General features: G+C 41.7%; 1 protein-coding gene across 1 annotated transcript in view; it reads left to right on the top strand.

Moving 5' to 3' along the window:
- Positions 1-3: 3 nt before the first annotated feature.
- The window catches only part of LOC306979209 (myosin phosphatase Rho interacting protein), a 69,784-nt gene continuing 49,533 nt past the window's right edge, over positions 4-20,254 (top strand). Inside the window, exons 1-2 of the mRNA XM_079578064.1 lie at positions 4-818; positions 19,104-19,181. Coding sequence (XP_079434190.1) covers positions 651-818; positions 19,104-19,181 — 246 coding nt within the window. The 5' untranslated portion in view covers positions 4-650. The remainder of the gene's footprint in view (positions 819-19,103; positions 19,182-20,254) is intronic.

Raw genomic sequence — 20,254 nt, 5'->3', positions numbered from 1 at the left:
ACAGCCTCCCCTGCAAGTACAGCTCACACCCGGGACATACAAACGGGAATCTGGGACCATTTCATTTTTTATTCTTACCTTGAAGACGCCTGTGCTTTTCCCCCTTTAGCTTCCCTTTAGCTACTTACGGGCTAGCTAACTGTGCTAGCCGTAGCCTAGCACTGGGGTGAAGCAGCGCTGGGTGAAGTTCGCATGGGCTGACCGCTGGGATAAAAAGCGCTGTTATCTTTTCTGCTGGTCTGACTGCACGGAGCTCGGTCCCCCTTTCACATCACATGGGAGTTTACTGTTACTCGGTGGAGGCTTTCCCCGTGGAGCTGGAAACCGATCAAGGCGTGCAAATGTTGTTTTTAAGTCTTACGACACCACCTTATTGATTTGGGAAGCCCACTGTGCGGAGGAGCTAACGCGATATTAGCCACTTTCCGCTTTGTGGTCGCAGGCCATGGAGGGCTGCTTTAATGGCAGCTAAACCAGCACTGGGAAGTATCACCCGGGATGCAGCGAAGTTGATGCGATAAGCCTTACAAAAACGGAAGGTTTCTACACGATCTTTTGCCCTAAAATGCAACGAGCGTTCTCAAAGTTGGGGCAGTAGGAGAGAAGCGCAGGAAACCAGCCAGCCGCCCCGGGGTCGCCTCTTCTTTTCGATGAAAGTGCTGCCGATCCAAAGCGCACAAAGAGGTGAAATCATCATGTCTACCGCCAAGGAGAACCCGTGTCGGAAATTCCAAGCGAACTTCTTCAACAAGAGCAAGTGTCAGAACTGTTTCAAGCCCCGAGAGCTGCATCTCCTGACCGACCAGGATCTCAACCAGGTAACTGCTGATCGATGCTAATAACACAACACCTGAGAGCTGGAAAGTGCTGTGTGTCCGTGTCATTTTGAAGCAGTTATCGGTGGTATCGTGCTTTTATTCGGGATACATGGTGGAGTGCATTGGGAGAAACAGAATTACATAATGGGCTGGAGACTGGTGTGGGAGCGTCTGCTCGTGTTGGTTCATAGTTCGCAGGGCTATATCATGATCTCTGGTATAACTTAAAATCTTGCAATAATATATCGCCACATTATGATTATCGCAATATTCGTATCGTAAGAGGCCGCATCATCGTATATCGTAAAATATGGATTCATCACAGGGGTCTTTGGTCTGACAGACTTGCACACAAGCTTAAATTGCTTATTATGGGTTGAAGTAGGGCTGTCACGATAATTACTATGTTGACTTACTATGTTCTATACATTGCATGCGATACATTTGTGAGCGCAGTATTGTCTCTGTGCATTTTTTTTTTTTTTGCACAAAAATTATGAAAGTAGTGCATTTTGTTTTAACCCAAAGTAAGTTGCGTGTTATTGTATTTCATGTGTAATTGAAGATATTTTAGGGTGTAAGTGCTCTTTTCCAAACTCCAAAACTAAGGTGCCGTCACTGTTGAAAAATTGGCTGTAATCGAAAGTTGAAATTGCAAGTTTGACGATCTCTTGGAGGAAAGAGTGATGTTTTTCGTGACTTTTCCTGACTCATATATCCAAATAGATGATTATTATGTGACAGATAATCTACATTATGGTTATCTGCATATTTATCTGCTAAAGTGGCGTCACCACCTGTTGCAATGTCGTTTGATGTAACACATTTGCATTTAGACAAAGAAAGCCTTATATTAGGGGAGAATAATAAACAAAAAGTCAAACATGAAGATGAAATTGTTTTTCACATGTTTCTCTGCTTCAGCTGCAGGTCAAATGAAGCAGAGCTGTGGATTATTAAAGGAGTGATGGCAATTTAAAGTTTTACTGTGGTTTTCTGTTTCTCTAACTGTGCTGTTTGAAAGGGCCAAACCATGGCAGTTCAGTGTAATATATGAGCAGAAGTGACACCAACAAATGTTAAAGGAACAGGCCACCGTTTTTACATACTGACATATGTTCTTACCTGAGTGTAGACCAGTTTGTTGCCTACCTGTCTGGTTTTCGTGCCCGTGGAAGAGCGTGGTAGCTTCCAACTTCACCCCCGTTTGGAGCTATAGGAATATGCTGGGAGAGGCCAAATGCTAACAACATCTTTGGTCTTTGTGCGTGACTGAGCGCACGCACAATGACCAGACAGATACGCATCAACTCGTCTAAGCTCAGAACATATTTCAGTATGGCCTGTTCCTTTAAGTGTTAATTTCTTGACACTTTGATCATAGCTGACCCGTTTGTTCTTTGCAGTGAATGTTGATAGAAAAAAAAAGGCCAATTTGATTGTGAGTAATCCTTTGACCCAGTAGTGGTTGTTTCTTCGTAGTTGTTGTGGCATTACAACAATAGCCCTATAGCAGTCAGTGTTAGGGGTGACAACAACGCAAAAGGTGGGTCCCTGGGTGTTGCAAATGAAAAACGACACATTTCATTGTACAGTTGTTATATGATGACATATAAAGCACCTTTACCATAATGCATTAGTTTGTGCATGCATAAGTAATATATATGAGTTACTTTTTCAACACAGTCGCCTCTCTGTCTCACCTTTCCTCTAAAGTAATCTATAATCTGTGTTTGTTGATCTCTCTGTGAAGGCCAGTTTGTTCAAACTCTGCCGTGTAAAGGTGGTCCATGCTGATGCTTCTGCTGTCTCGTTTGTCAGGACAGAAACATTTGTTGGGCTCAGATGGGGTTTATGGTGTTATTTGTGCACTGCTGCTGTTTGTGGTGTAGCTTCGACGGCTCGGCTTGTGAAATGGAGCCGTGTGCGTCGGAAAACATGACGAGCAAATGAAGGTAAAGATGTTCATTATTGATGGAGCTGCAACGTAACATGTTACTTTTAAAAGTAACACCAAGAGTATTGGAGCTTGTGACGTTTGGTTCTCCACTCTTGGGCCACGTAAAGAACACTGACAAAAGGCACAAGAAGCACATGTGTAATAATCAGTGGTTAGAATTGGAATTTGCTATTTGTAGTATGTTTTTGATCACTGGCACAGTTGTAGCTTTTTTGCCATGGTTGCAAAAGCAGTTTTCTCTCCTTGTGGCGATGCTGCAGATGTTGCAGATGTGAAGTGTGTCCTGCTCCGTCACGTCAGGAGTTTAGTCTGACTTGTGTCCTGTAATTGATCTCAGACTGAGAGCAGATGAACACGGGGGTCTAAACAGCAGACGTCAGCCCTCTCTCTTTTTTTTCTTCCTGTTGGCTCTTTCAATGGGAGCAGTACGGCGCGCAAGCACAAGCACAGTTTGAATTGGTGGGTTTCATTGTTTTTAGAATAAAGCGTTCTAGACCTCTGTGGGAGTGCTGACGAGTCCGTGGTGCTGTGGGACTATTGACATTTTGAGTTTTCTGCCCCACTATACTAAATTTTAGCAATTCATCATGCTGTAATTCATTGTTACTTGTGTTATATGATTTCTAGGGCTGCACAAAATGTCACAAAAACATATTAGGTGATACTTTGTTTTCAATACCAATACTAAATTGTCATAAAACCGAATAATAATGTTATATTATATGTATTCCTTAATATTAATGTATGTTTGAGGTGAAACAACCAAGACACAAAAGGACAGAAAAACATTTTCCAAGTTTTTCTTATCCCCCTCCCCCATTTTTTTAAATAATTTCCCCCGACATTTTCCAAATTCATCCATCCATCCATTTTCTTCCACGTGTCCGTTGCCGGGTGAATCACACTGCACCAGCCCCTATGGCTCCTGCTGCAGGTGGTGGGTCCACAGAAGGACGGCCTCATGGTTGGTCTTTCATAAGGGGCTTCTGACCCGTCACCTAGGACCTGTTTGCCATGGGAGACCCTACCAGGGGCCCCAAGCCCCGACAACAGAGCTCCAGGATCATTCAGGCGCTCAAACCCCTCCACTACGTTAAGGTGGCGGTTCCAGGAGGGGACATTTTCCAAATTGTTTCCCAAATTTTACATATTTTTTCCCCAATTCATCTACATGTTTTTTCCCATTTTTTAAATCTTTTTTTTCCTCCAATTTCCCACCACAATTTTTCCATTTTCTTTTTTCTTTTTCCCCCCAATTTTACTCCAGTATTGCTGCCACCATTTAGCCATGTATTTCCCCTTTTTTTTCCCCTTTTTTAAAGTTTGATGACCAAGAGCATCAACACTTGAATATTCAGATTTGATATTACCATTAGCAGTATCTGTATTGCAAGAATCCACAATATATTGCAAAAAACAAAAAATGCATGGACCTTTATAGATGTTAAATTTTACACATGTTATAGTGCTGATTTAGTGTAAATACATTTGAAAAAATATCGTTAGCACAGCCTTTTCAATAATTTGCAACCCTAATGGTTTCTACTGTAAATGTATTGTGTTATTCTCGCCACAAGGGTCTAAGTGGAAACAGTTTGTGCACTATGAAACATTTTGCATAGTGGCCCCTAAGGTGCTCCAAAACCTACCAGAAACCCTAAATAGAGACCACCAGGATGGAAAGTAAAGGTGCTAAGCTAACCACCCATACAGCCACTGGGTCACTGAAAGGTCAAATATGCACTAATAGCAACTTTTTTTTATATTATTAAACGTTGCATAGTGCACCCCTAACTTGGCATTCTCACGGAAGCTAATGCTGACACTGAAACAGGTGAGCGTTGGTTCAATATGTTTATTTCTACATTCAGGCTTCTTGTCTTTATGTAAGTGTGTGTTCCCCTCATCCAACCAAACACCTCCTTTAGCAAAGCAGTCCAAGAACAAAGCTCCCTGGCTCTCATTCTGATGAACCCTTCCCTGCCCAGAGCCTGAGTCAGGGTCCGGCTGTGGGCTGTTACATCACTTCCTCTAATCCCTGGGTGACCTGGTACACACACTTGCTGCTGTCGCGGCAGTGACGTCAGGATACACAAGTAGCTTAGGCACAAGGCTAGTAGACCGGCACTAGTCTTCAGTCAACTTAGAAACAGACAGGGCCACACACAGCATTTCACAGGGATGTGGTATTAAGCATCATGTTGACAGATTCTCTTGACTTGTTCGTAGGGCTGCACGATTTTGACAAAAACCTAAGAGCGATTTTTCAGGCAGATATTGTGATTGCGATTTGATTTGCAATTTTAATATTTTTATCTATAGCTTATGTTTTACTATTCATGTAATTGAGCATTGCACTATATATAAACTGCTTAAACATCATGGTACTGACATTTCAGCTTCATCAGCAACAAGATGCAAATCCGCAACGGACAAAAAGGCATTTTTTGGAGTTAATTGTCAGAAGAACATCCTTGTTTTGAATCATTAAAAAAATAAAAAGTGACACACACATTTTAAAAATGAAAATCTGCCTCACGTTTCCGTCCAAAACCTGCTGCAAAGATCCTACATTTCAACGTGACTGAATATAAGGACACATGCGTAAGGCGATGCCCGGAGGAGATTGGCTTGTTTGGATCACTCGAACCCGCTCTGCCATGGAATGAGAATTCCGTGACGCAGCCCGACCCACAGGTGTCCACACACTCATTGTTTGTAGCTAATGGTGAGAATAATTAGCAGGTTGCAGTCGTGGAAACAGAGCGCATGTGTGTCATCATCACTAACCGCTAAACTGAAGGCTGCAGACTAGAGATGTGCGGGTCAGCTTTTTTTCTGACCTGACCCGCCCCGACCTGATGTAAATCAAACCCGACCCACCAAAAATATAGAGGGGAATCCTTCTGGTCTTACCAGGCTGTTGTTTTGCCTTTGCTTCTACACTTATCAGGACACGAGGGGCAGAAACTTCAGGCTTTACTTTTACCACGTCATGAACCTAATGCTACAAGAAGTTGCTCGCTTCAGATTAACGAGAAGCTGTCGCCTCGTTATTTTAGTTTTGCCTTGCTTCCTGTTGCTGCATTATTTTCATCAGCCTGTCGCGCATGTGCGGAGCGGAAATCAAAGTCATAGGCCACATCTAAACAAAACATGCTAATGATGCCCCATAAGACATTCAACAAATGTTCCTCAAAACACAGCCGATTATGTGTGGCATTTATGGAGAAGAATGCTCTGTATAGACAATGTGAGGGCAAAAAAAACTGTGCACTTTCTAACCCGACCCATCAAAGTTTTCTGTGTATTTGAGGTATCGACCGTACTGCAGGTTGAGTACTGTAGACGACCTGTTAGGTCATCCTCCAGAAACACATGAAATCTGCTTTGTAGTATGTTCTCCTGTTGATGACCAGGCTGTGGTAAATGATCCAGTGCATCAGACGAATGCGTAAGATCCAGTCTTGGTCAAAATCCGCCTCAAAAGCTTTGTTTCCAAAAGAAGTCCAGCTAAATCGTCCAGGAGCAGCCCAAATCATATGTGCCGTGTTTGGAAAACAAACTTCTGAAGCTTCTCACTTAACCAGCACATGGCCTACGCTGCACTGCTGTTTTACTTGTTTTTTTTTCATTTGTTTTTTTTTTGCTTTAGGGCACCACAATTTGTTTTTGGTTTTGCATTGAGAACTTTGAAAAATTAGAAAGCATTGTCAATTTTATTCAGAGACTATTAATACTGCCTAATGATGAACATTTAGGCTATTTTATATCAAAACCAACTCATCCTTTTGATTGAATATTTTTGGCTGACTATTCTACATTGATCCTGGGCCCCCGTCCTTCATACGAGTTTGAAATAGCACGTCGTTCCTGACAACATGGGCATGAGGATATCTGTTTGAGCAGCACAAATGATTGATGCGTTCCCAGAAGAATGTGGAGCCCAGTTCTAGTGTTGTAAATGAATGTCTGCACAGGAATGAGACAGTGCTTCTCTATTGTTCACATGTGATCTCTACATAGCCCTGTAATTGGCTGTCAGAGAGCAGGGCCCTCAATGGAGAATCTGGGAGAACTGTTCATCTAATATGCATTTCCAGTAGAAATGGAACGGTATCAGAAGGAATGTGGAATCATCTAAAATATGCACAATAGGTTAATCCTTCTGACCATGACCTGTAGCTCAAGATCTAAACAGTGGTCTCTGGGCCCATTTAAGCATTAAAGCTTTTATTATGACATTTTACTCAACCTTTTCTTCAACATAAATAGTGACTCCAAAACCAGGCTTTAACTACATGTTCTGTTGAGTTAAGTGTTGAGCTGCAGATAAACCTCGGCACATTTGCAAGAGGCATTTTATGGAGTTGGCAGAAAAACATCCTTAGTTTGAATCATTCTCAAATAAATGTGTGAGTGATGCACACTCTCCCTATTCAGCTCCACAAGAGCGTTCTCTGAACCACACGCTGCTTGTTTTCTGAAAATCCGCCTCATATTTACATCTAACATGTCTGTAAAGATGTCAGACGTGGCTTAACACGATGACCGTGTCTTTTTAACCATCCCAGGTGACCCGTGCAACTGAAGCCACGTGACCCACTGAGTGTAACCGTTTCAAGCCACCAACTAGAAGTGCATAATTGACACATTTATTTTGATTTGAAATTGTATTTGTTTTTTGTTAATGAACATACATGGATACATGCAATGCCGGATCGTAGCCTTAGGCTAATTTCCATCTGTTATCCCACACTCGCTCTCACAAACACACTGTCATTCATCCTGGCCTATTATACATGTTTTTTTCGTGGTAGGGTAAACTGGAGTACCCGGAGGAAACCTACATAGATACAGGGAGAACAGGAAAACTAAACACAGAAAGGCCCCGTCCAGGTGGGAGTCCAACCTGGGACGGGGCCCAGCGCTGTATCATTATGATGTGCTTGCAGACATTTGTGGGTAAAATCATTGTGCTGCGTTAACGATGTTTTTAGTTATTGTAAACATTTTCAAACTCTTTGTTATAAACAAAGGTTTGGGAGCTTAGGAAGAAGGTTCGTAAAGTTAAGATTTTGTTTGGACTACGACTTATTAATCACCTCAACAAACAACAAATTTGGGACGGCATTTAACCCTCACCTGCGAGCAAAGACAAACCGTAACTCTTTGGACATTATTGCTAAATGCCTTTAACCAGGTGTTTCCTCTGAATCCTGCATGGCCTATCTCTGTTGTTGACTCCTTCCTAGCACCTCCCTCTGGTCCATCAGTGCTCTGTCAGCTATCCAAACAGTCCTCCAGGAGCTCTGTTGTACAAGCAGGCTTTGTAAGTTCTCCTCTGGCCACAGACCAGTGGCCAACACGGCCCTAAAGCTGTGTTATGTAACTCATTAGACACGCCGCTAACTGCAGAGGCACAAGGTGAGTGAGAGCCTTCTCCCAGTGTTCCTGCCTGATCTGGCAACACTTTAAGTAGATAATGCTGTGTGAATGGAAAGCTGTGGTGTGTGCCACTGTAATGCTGCTAAACACTACAGAGATGGGGAGTGAAATGAAAGGCCAAAGTTGGAGCTGAGCCTTTTTGGAAAATATCAAAGTGCTATTTTTCTGACAAGTATTGTGATGCAGTTCAAAGTGCATATTGACTGAAATAAGAGCTACAAAGCAAGTAATATGAGCTATAAACTGCAGCTTTTGAACTTTAAAGTCCCCAAAGAGACAGGACATTTTGTTAGCGAAGGACATTGAACTGCCTTAGTCGTCTTTGCAGTTTGATGATTTTTCAAATCTATTTTTTGTTTCTACACTTAGTTGTGCTGGCCTTGCAGATAGACTGCATAGGAAATAGAATAGAGAGATGGAGGAGGATTGTGTGAATGTCAGCAATGTAAAAAAGATAGAAATATAACCACAGCAAATTCTGCCAGGTAAGGGCGATGGATGGATAGACACATTGATAAATAGATGGATAGCTTGATGCAGACATGGACTCCGTGAACACTTTATTATATCTGCAATGAAAGTCTTTTTGGGTCTTTCTCTTGAGGCGTTCAGAAGAAAGGCCAAACCTTGGAGAGCTTTCCTGGCAGGTGTTTTGCACCACAGGAACTTTTGCCATTCCCAGAGTACGAAGAGACTTGTGTAACACAAGCATGTGCATCACTCATGTGCATCTGGCATTTAGCCGACATTGAAATATTTATTTGAAACACACAATCCAGTTGCTAATTTAAATGGAATTCGACTCACTGTCTTTCATCTTTGAGTTGTGGAGCTTTGCTTTGGAGCAAAACTCTTAGCCTGCTCTTTGCACGCTGTAGTTCTCGCTCCATGATCGCCTCTCTGGATGCCTTCGGACAACGTGCTAGAGTAGAGAGTAGTGGCAGGTTCGAGCTCACACATTAGATAATGGTATGGACCTCATGCCATTGTTTTTACCTTCTTGACTTAAGCCATTTGCTTCGAGCTATCATAAGGCATTGTAGAAGTAGAGCTCCAGAGGGGAAGTGGAGAAATGGGTGTGTTCGGAGTTAAAAGTCCACCATGTGAAATGAAGATACTTTGTCAATACAGTAGTTAACACTTGCCAAGAAGAAAACTGCTGTGCAACCAAATCAAATCTCCACTGGAGTCTTACGGGTCTGATGTTTTGGAGATGTAGTGTTGTGAGGGACGGTTCTCACACAGACTCGAGTTGAGCTCACTTTCTTTTGTAACTAATTACATGGTGATTTGCAGGGCTCGTTTGGCAGAAATAATCTGCCCTGAACTTGTTGCCCCAGGAGGACGGGAGAGGATCAGGATCCGAATATACTTCATTGTCCCCTTGGGGAAATGTGTCATGGACCTTATACTAACAGATATTCCACACACGACAACGTCACGGTTCCATGGAACACGTAAGGCCAGGATTACACTGGGTGTCCACTTCTGGACACACCGGGGACTCCTCCCTGAGTGCAGGAGATGGTTGTCAGAGTGGAGGACATGCTAAGGTTTCAGTCAGTGTCTTCTGGGCCTGTCTCAGCTCAGTTTGCTTCTGAATCCCCACCAGTGTTACCATGGAGCTCCTGTCAATCACAGAAATGTCCCCAATAATGTTCCAAAAGCAGGAGATGAAGTGACGATCAACCTCATTTTATATTTAGTTTTTGGATGATTATTTTGTGCAATAAGGCCCTTTTCATTAGAGCTGCACAATTTCAAATGCATTTGATGGAGTTGTCAGAGCATTCTCAAATAAATGTAGTGCCTTCAGTCACTGTTCCTCTCTCCTGAATCACAAGCTGCAAGACGCTTCTTGTTTTGTGAAAATGCACCTCATAATTACATCAATTACCTGCTGTAAAGATGGTACAGTCAGATGCGGCTGATATGCGCAGACGCCGATGAGCGCGAGGCTTCTGTTGACCGCCTCGACCCACTGTGTGATGAAATGATCATTCTGTGACACCACTGGAAACCCACAGGTCTCGAGACACTCGATTTGTTACTGGCACCGCCAATAGTTTGCAGTTTGCTCCCCATGAGACACTTGGAGTTTGTTTATAACGCACTGCAGTGCATACAATACATCGCCTTATCGTTATCGCCAATAGATTAGTCTTGTTTTGACACAATTTGATGAAAAAACTTTTTGTTGAAGTTTAATAGACCAAACTCTGTTGAAATGGAATTGCACCTATAGTTGTTGCAATATTCCTTCATTATTATTTCCTCATATAGTCCTGCTTCTGACTAACTTCTTTCGTTGTTTTCCCTTGACAGATGATTTTGATAAACATATGCTAGGATATTAACTGTATGATTTATCACTTTTTCACTCTTCTTTTTGTTTAACTGTCCGACTTTCCAAGAATTCAACAAAGTCTGAACTTCCTGACTCTTCCCTTCCTGTTTCGGTCTCTGTCAGGACACGAGGACAGAGCTGAGGCGGTCATCTGTTTGTTCCACAATAAATACATGTTCAGTGACACCAAAGCAACACACAACCCAATTGTTTCAATGGTGTAGTATTTTCTGTGGGCCTTTAGGTAACTCTAAGCTCCAAGTCTAAGGTTACGCCTGCCGATGTGTGTCAAACACTTGTTAAACGCTGACATCGAGGTGTTCACTTCTTGATTTAGTCACACTTTTCAAATTCTCATAAAGTAAACAAAGTTAGTATTAAACTAATTACAATTGCAATACTTTCCAATGTGTCGGATATTGTTGGATATTTTTCCAAAATCCTGCCGCCCATAGGTAAGGGTAGCAGTGATCGTCTCTACAGTTGAACATTTGGGCTGGGACGTTCCGCTTTAGTTACAATACCATACGTTGCGTATGTGATACAGTATTATCAGTTCAATCATATATCTGAAAAGGAGATGGAAAAATGTGATGAAAAGTAATAGTGTTTTGCCCAAAATGCACAAACCAAAGGCCATCTTCCATTTATTGAAGTTATTTTTTCTAACATAGACCCCAGTCACAGTAAATGTTTGAATTATAAGGCTGTTTTTGGATGTAAGGAAAAGCATGGGGGATTTAACCGTCCCAAACGTGAACACACGGAAAGCGGTAGCTTCCTCTCATTTTATTTCATAACTGTGACCACAGCCCCATGCAGACCACGGCAAACAACATTATATCACCAAAAGTTCACAGGACTCAACAAGTTTTTCCAGCCAGATTTCAACCACAGGGTTTAGCGGCACTTACTGTGTGTTCAGACAATTCAGCCAGCTACTTCTCCCCACTGTCTACTTCTCTCTGCTAGATACTCCCCTCCTCTGTCTCGGGCTGAGCTCCATCTCCTTTTCTCATTAATCATCTTGTTTTGTCCCATTCTTCACAAAACCTTTGAAGACTGAAGCACTTTCATCTTAATACAGACAAGACAATGCTCACTGTCTTTAGGAGCTTGTCACTGAATGAAACGAATCATTAAATGGGTCATTCCTACAACCCAATGTGTAGCCACTAACATCCTATGTCAGAGGACTTTAGGCTGCTCTTATCGGGTCAAAAGTTTCATTTGCCCAGCTGCAAAACAAAGCACTATAAATAATCAGCTCGAGGTCCGCAGATTTTACTTTTGTGACTTTCGACAAATGTCCAGGGTCCCGACATACGCTCTTAAAAGGTTGTCTAATTACATAGCAGAACTGATTCATGAGTCAATAGTTTTACCATTACATTTTATCTTGCTTAAATGTTATTGCAATTGTTCAGAAATACAGCCTTAGATGTTCGGTGTATTGAGAGGATGAAGAGGCTTTGGGGTCTGGACAGGACCCAGGTCCGCCAGTTGGGGACCTAGGAACAGCTTTGTCCCCACAGCAGCTTTTTGATAAAGTACTAGAAAAGTAAACCTAAAACATTGCATTTCATATAGGGATGCATTCTTTAGTGGAAATCCAATATTCCACATAGAGCTGACTTTATTACAGATGACACTCCCTAAATCAGAGTCTGTGCTGGATTTAACCAGAGTTTAATGTTGTTAGTGATGCAGCGTCTGCAGTGTTGACAACATACAGGCTAACGTTGCTAACTCGCGGCTAGCGCAGTTTTGGCCATTCTGACGCCGTTTTAAGCCCAGGGGTTTATTCTTCTGAAAAACTAACCTAGCGTCTAAAAAGTCCTCAGAAAATCCAAATAAAAGAGATGCAGCATGTCCATGTTGAGCAATGAGCTGCAGCAGAACAATGAAAACGCTGTAGCTACTCGCTAAGTTACTACAAACACATGAAAAGCCACACGGAGCTGAAGTAAAGACGAAAAGAGACATCTCAATACTATTGTTAAATAAAAACACATAAATGAATAAAGCACAGGCATTGGGAGCTTTAGGACATGGGCTTTTCTGTCTATAATGGACAGTGCAATAAAAATTAAAAATGATATTGAATGAAAATAAAAATAAATAAATGGCATCAGCACAATTCTAATATAACTGCTCTTAAATGTGTCGCCGACTTTACTTGAAATGTACATGAGTGAATTAACTAATTACAAACCAATCTGCTGTGAAAAAAGTAAGAATGTTGAAGAAAATGCCTTGACTCGTATCGGTATTCGGTATCGGCAAGTACTTAAATCCAAGTATCCGTACTCGTATCGGTTTTAGAAAAAGTGGTATCGGTGCCTCCCTAATTTCATACAATACTTGAGGAATAACATCTGCACATTGAAACGGGATAAAGTATCAATACTTAATTTTGCAGCACAAAGGTCTGGTAATGTCCCAGCCCAGGTAAACATGTCATCTACATTGAGCATCGCCTAATGCCTTAGGGGTGAAGTCGTACAGCGACCTTTCTCCCTAGATCTACCTGAACTTGCTTTGTTGTCAGGAGTACCGAGCCTAGGAATGCACGATCCGATTCTGGTATCGGATATCGGTGCTGATTCTGGAAATAAATGTGGTATTGGGCATCGGCTACAAATATCCAATACTGAACCAATACCTGTTTTGGCTCTCGTCACTTTAAAGCAGTACTAAGTAACTCATGTCCCTAGAGGCCATAAGCGCCACTGCAGGTGTCGTAGCATCCTGCGTTTTTTACTCATTAATTGTCCGTGAGAGTAAAAACTACGCTGACAGAAAAGACAAAGGGACAGAGGGATATTGTTCATCCAATTACACAATGGAGATCATTTTTTTCACTCAAACTTGGCTGTAAATATTGTTTAAAGTGGCACTAGCCCGCAGTTAGCTTTGCCCGTTAGCCTCTTAGCTTCTTCTTCGTGATGCCATTAGTGTGTATTGGGGCCTCTGACCCATTGGCAGCGAAGTTGCAATTGTGGTTTTCTAGCCAGAGACACCAGGGGGAGATGAAAGACCCCCCAATCATCCCATTAACACTTGTATTACTCCATTTATTTAGGTAAACAAGTTATTTTGTACTGCTTTAATAACACACTTTCACCGACTCAACCTGATTGAATTTGGGCATGCTGTATGTCATTTTGAAGCTAAGAACCTGGAGAATTCAATTAGGCCTACCGAACTCCACGATCAAGGCTCTGTCAGAAACTATGACAGAAATACCTAAAGAAGCAGAATGTAATATCAGCCACTGCTGGAGAGCGGCCAAATGTTTGTATTTTAGTCTATGAAATGCTATAATACCAACTGATATAAGATATTTGTATTGCACAAGTTGTCATGATCTGATCACTTTATGTGAGTTGTTTATATTAATATGAAATAGCCTGGCCCAAGGACAGTGTAGAAAATCCAGTGATCCTTGTTAAATATTTTTGCTTAGTTTATTTATAGATATAATTGATCAGTAACATCATGACAAGAAAAGATAAGGCTTTATTGATCTCACAATGGAGATAAGCGGACCATTCACTTTTTCACTCAGAGAAAGCCTCTTTTAAAGGGACTATATGGAGTTAAAAATATTAAACGCATGTATTTTCTTCCCCTGACATGTTCCAGCCATGCCTCTGAAATCCTGCACTGTCACTCAAAAAGGTGTTACTTCGGGTCCGAAGTGCCGTCATGCACGAATGTGCAGTTACACGTATGACCTGAGGGGACAGTAGTGGGTATAGAATGGCCAACTTGCATAGTCTCTTTAAGAAAGTCTCGGTATCAGTTAATATCAGATATCGGCAGACACCCAAACCCCCAGTATTGGTGTCGGTATCGGAAGCAAAAAAGCTGGATCGGTGCATCTCTAACCAGCCCCTAATGAATGTCCCCGTGTGTCGCCCGACAGTAAAGCCAAGAGAAGACTGTCATTATTAACCGCAGTGTAATGTAGATCTGCTGACTGTGCACTTGTGCTCAGGGACTTTCCCCAGACTCCTCCGAGTCCCCGCGGGCTCATCAACACCGTCTAATCCAGTTCTGCTCCTGCTGCTCGGCGTGTTTACACTGTACACGCACACAGCTTTGCTTATTACAATCAACACTGGCTTTGGCTTTTGAACACACGTCGTAATCAGCTAAGATGGTCCTAATAGTCCTTAGATGGAAATGTGTTAGCATGTTAGCAGTGACACTCAGATTCAGTTAGATTTGCTTTTTCACAGGGTGTTTTCACAGAATGGTGCGAAGAAATATATTTTGAAACAATTTAAACACCTGTTTATTTTTCATCAAACTATTTCTTATCAAGATTCAAACTAATACAAGACAAACAAACGCAAGGCCCTGACTAACAGGTAGTGGTGTAACGGTGCACTTAAATGGCATTTGGGTCGGTTCAAACATTCAAAATGAAATTAATAGAAAACATGGGGTATTGAAAATCATTTATTTCTCTTAAAATGTTTTTAATAACAACGACATAAAGAGATTTATCCATAGTCTTCTAACCAATAACTCAGGGCCTCCTTCTGTAAAATGTAATAAACATTTGTAATAATTGAAGGTGCAACACATTTATAGTCTGTTTAATGGTTGTTAGTTTAGATACTGTGTACTAGGGGTGGGAACCTCTGGGTACCTCGAGATTCGATACACAATACATGGTGTATGATAACGATTTTCTCACGATACACCGATACTGCGATAATCGATATATTGCACAAAAATAACCTAAGATACATCACGATTAATAAAAAAAACATCCGACTTTTTACCTTAATTTTAACATACCACATATTTTTCATCGTTCACATTTCTTTCCATGTGCTTTGTAACCCCCTTTTTTCTGTGTCTTTAGATGATCCCAGACTTACACGCTGAAAATGGGTCTATAGATCTGTCAGTGACTTCATTTACATTTAAATAAACAAGAAACCACAGTCCTATTTCAAAAGGAATAAATCAACCACACATTAATCTTATATATAAATATAAAAACTATCATTAAAAGTAAATTATTTATGTGACAGTGCTTGGTCCAAGTGCTTAAAACTGAATTCTTGATCACTGTTGGCCTCTATTGACTGTGGCTGCGTCCGAAACCATTAAATCATAGCCTCTAAGCACTAACACTAGCAAATAATCCTTAACCTTTCATGGGTCGACTGTTAGATCTCTATGCAGTTAATGAATTAAAGTTTCAGCAGCATTTGTACAATTTCACCGTCGTTACCCAGGGGAGGGGAAGTGACATCACCAACAGCTGTTTCTCTTCTTCTTCTTCTTCAAAGTTATTGGTGGAATGGTGGCCAAACAAAAGTGCATGTCGCCCCCTACTGTACAGTGTCCAACAACAACATAGTGTCCAAACAAAGACATTGGTTGTGGTTGCGCATGAATTACTTGAGGGTGGGGGGATTGGCGCAGTGGCTTATGGGATGGCACATAGCTCCTAATCACAGGTTAGTTCGCACCAGAGGTCCCTGTGCTAAAGTGGCTGTGATATTGAGGCTCCTTTTCCTAACTGACAGACCAATTCAGAAGCTTCTTGTCTGGTGTAGGTGTAGGACCTCTCGGAAGGGGCCTGTGAAAACAGTAGAGCACTGCTGCCTCATTAATATGCATGACGTCACTCATTAATATGCATCAGGCGTCATCAAAAGTATCGTTATCGGAATAAAAAGCACCGGTATCGTCCCACAAAACATTGCGATATATCGGAAAATCGATATATTGTCACTCTCCTACTGTATACTGTACAATAATCTGCTATTTTCAATATAAAATACAAGCTGGCTCACAAGTAGGGCTGAAACAACTAATCGATTAATCGACAACTAATCGATTATTGAAATAGTTGTCAACTATTTTAGTAATCGATTAATCGTTTTCTAGTAAACACAGACTTAAAAAGAGCAAAAATTACATGAACATTTTTTATTTTTGATGGAAGCCTACTTTGTTTTTCAAGTTAGGATCTGTAGAGTTTTGTACATTGAAAATTTCCGTCTGTGTCTCATCCAATTAATAAAGCAGAACTGGCATTACAAAAACACTTTACAACACAGTTTAAGTTTACTCCATCAACATGTCCTCAAGAGATGCCACTTTAGCTTTATGTGATTAAAAATAAATGAAAAAAATACAATTTTCATACACCATTCACAGCCAAGCGATTCATCAATTAATCGTAAAAATAATCGGTAGATTAATCGATTACCAAAATAATCGTTAGTTGCAGCCCTACTCACAAGTGGACCAAACTACACCCCGAACAGTGGGTGAATGGTAAGTAAGCACAGAGCCCTGAGCGAGGCGCTCGGAGGAGATGCCGCCTCTGCTTCAGTTAATGGGCCGTGCCTTTGGTTTAACATGACATCTAAAGTTGGCGTTGTAGAGAAAGCACATGTGCACATGAGCGACATCCCAGGGGAATAAAGCGATCCACAAGCAGCATTTATCTGTCATGTCTGCCTCGTCAAATCAGGTTGAGTTTGCAGAGTAATGTGGGAGCTGAGGTGAAGGCGTGAGAGGCTGTCATTCAGTCTGAAGAAGTAACCACCGGGCGCTCATCGTCACGCATCCTATGTGCAAATTCATCAACTGAAACTGTCTTTTTATGTGTAAGTTATGGAAGAGTTGTGGGAAAGTTGTGAATTATTGAAATAACTTGTAAAACAGCACAACTAATGAGAATTAAGCACTCTGCAGCCCTAGAGTTCAATAACAATAGGTTTAAGATCATTCACTACGAGTTCAGAAGTAGTGTCTTCGTCCTTTGCCATCCTTTGCCTCTGTCCTTTTTGATTCTGTTATATCTCGCAGCGCCAACATCTTTAGTGCCGGGTGTATCTGTGTCAAAGGTGCCGCCTGGGGAGGCTAACCTTTCCAATGCGTTTCTCTGCGCGTCTATAGGCACGCCGAGCAGGTCCGAACACAGCCGTATAGATTTATGAGAGGCGTGCAGTGACTTGGAGCGGCGCGGGGGCCAGTATTAGAGCAAACACAGGCATTTACCTTGTGCAGGGGCTAATGGTTAACACAAGCTGGAGCTACTGCAGAAAGGAGAGGGCTTTACAGAGCCAGCAGCGCAGCAGGAGAGCCCCATGTTTACATGTCCACACTGTTTCAGCCTTTCCGCTCTCTGTCACCACTGATCACTGTAAAGGAGAGATCTGAGGGACTTTATCAGAGCCGCAGAGTCATTTACAATCAAACAGTTTCCAAATCATAACGGCTGCAGTTATTTGGGTAATATGAGGACATCTAAAGCATTTGTCTTGTAGTTGCCGGGTTGGTTTTAGCAAACTTTGGCTTTACTGAAGTGCCAGTCACCTGATCTGTGTCGTGTGTCTGAATCACGGCAGTGGTTCTCAAACTGTGGAGCCTGTCCCACAGATGGTACATGGAATTGTTCACGTGGTCATGATCTACAAGTTTTGACCTAAATGAGTCTGATTTAGGTCTATTTTAGGACTGCGACGACACACTGTTGTTGGTATCCTGAAACATTCGATCCGATCCGTATAAATTGAGTGATTTGAATTGAATAAGAAAGCAGGAAGTTAAAATAAATATATGTCAGTCCGACAAAGCAGATTGAAAACTTTAGTTTAAACCAATCGGCACCAAAACAGGTATTAACCGTATCAACTTTTGTGTCAGTAACAAAAGTATTCTGATACATGGCACCTGATACGATATCATAGATTTGCATCACAAAAAAACCCCGCATTGTGATATAATGCAAAACGATATTTTGTAGAGCTGGGACTTTTTGTTGCAATATCAAGTATTGATACTTAATCAAGTATTGGAATACTTTCAAGCATTTTTATCACACGTAACATTTACAGCACTGTTACGTTTTGTGTTTTTTGTGCACTTTTCAATCTTAGCATAATTGCTTAATGTATTACAATACATATCCGATATGTGGGCCGATTTGCCCCTGAGTATCGCAATACGTATTGGATTTGCCCCTGAGTATCACGATACACATCGAATTGGCCCCTGAGTATAGTGATATGCATTGGATTTGCCCCTGAGTATCGCGATGCATGTCGAATCGGCCCTAGTTTGTGGTGTGTTTTTGATCTGGTGGAATTGGGAGGTCACATTCTGAGAGCTGGTTCTTGGTGTGAAAGTTTGTAAAACCACTGGTCTACCACATGGAGGGGTCAGAGTGCACTTTGGCACACAGCCTTGGAGACAGATTTCTTCCTTTTTTATTTTCAAAGAGCATTCTGTTACCCAAATAATTCCAATCTTTGTGATTTGCTTCTTGCAGCTATTGGTAATCAGCAGTGTCAGATTTGGGCTGTCCCAGTAATCCGTGAGGGCTGCTGTTGTGAGTGTCTGTGGTGGGGAGAGACTGGTGGATGTCATCACAGGCAGTGAGGCCTGAGCACAAACCCAGTGAAACATCTGGAGTGGCCCTCCCCCACACCCCTCACACTCCCTCATCGTAATCAGCGTCTAACCCACCTCTCTCCTTCCTCCACAGGCCAAGCCCATCTACGGAGGATGGCTGTGCCTGGCCCCGGAGGGAACCGACTTCGACAACCCCATGCAGAGGTCTCGGGTAAGGACACAGTCTTCATTTACAACATCATGTCCAAACATTCCCATGGTCAAAATAAAACTACTGAAGTGAGGACTGTTGGCCAGAGTTTGAACTGACCTGGAGCACCCTCAGCAGAAAGCAGTAGAAATAGGACACATGCAAGCTTTCATTTGTAATAGCATGCTAGTAAATCTGTGGCATTGAAGTTGCGTCTATAAAAACACACAAATTTCACTCAAACTAGAATACAAATACTTGGCCACTCCTTTCCGTGATCCAATCATCATTTTATATATTATGTTGCAGACCTTTGCTTTTAACTTCATGACCATAAGAGATAGACTTATCACTTTTTGTTTTTGAATATGCTGTTTTCTTGTCTTTAAAACAAGCTCCCTCTGAAGAACCTACTAAACATGAATCTCTTGAATAAATCAACCTTATGCCCCCATACAGCGCCCCTGCTGTCACAGTTCAACACTGACACATTTTACACTTTCAAAGCTTCATACTCAGGATTATAGACGAGACATTCGGAACTCTGCTTTCAAAAACCTTATGATCTTCAGTCTGATATTCAGCAGCGCTGGTTAGCCTACTGCTGCTTACGGATTCAAGTTATCAGCACATCCCCATGGCCTATTTCTCTGAAGCTAAATATCGAGATAAGCAGATTTATTTGACAGTTATTATTTTGTTCTTAATAAAGTAACAAGAGTGGGCATCTGTCATTTATGCATCATAACCTTTTTATGTGGTTTGTCAAAAGTGCTCAAGCCTTTGAGAGCACCTTTTTTTCTAATGGTAAATCAGGGGCCACACACCCACAAACTAGCACTTGCTAATTTTTTGTACAACTTGCAATTTAGCACCTGACTTAATAAATGAGCCACTTTGAACACAGAACTGCTCAGAAAGGGTCTGGTGAGGGATTATGGACCTCAAAATGTTCTAGGTTCTGTCTATTGCATAGTATAATGTAAGAAGTCCATATACAGTACCTCCCCTAGCCTCTGGGGGCAGAAGGTGCATCAACAACTTTCATCCACATTGCCACATTCATCCCCAGTTCTCCTTTGTCCATATCAGGC

Source organism: Gobius niger, assembly GCF_951799975.1.
Source record: "Gobius niger genome assembly, chromosome: 19".
Lineage (NCBI taxonomy): Eukaryota > Metazoa > Chordata > Actinopteri > Gobiiformes > Gobiidae > Gobius > Gobius niger.
Note: the sequence above shows the minus strand (reverse complement) of the source record. Positions and strands in the feature narration are given on the sequence as shown.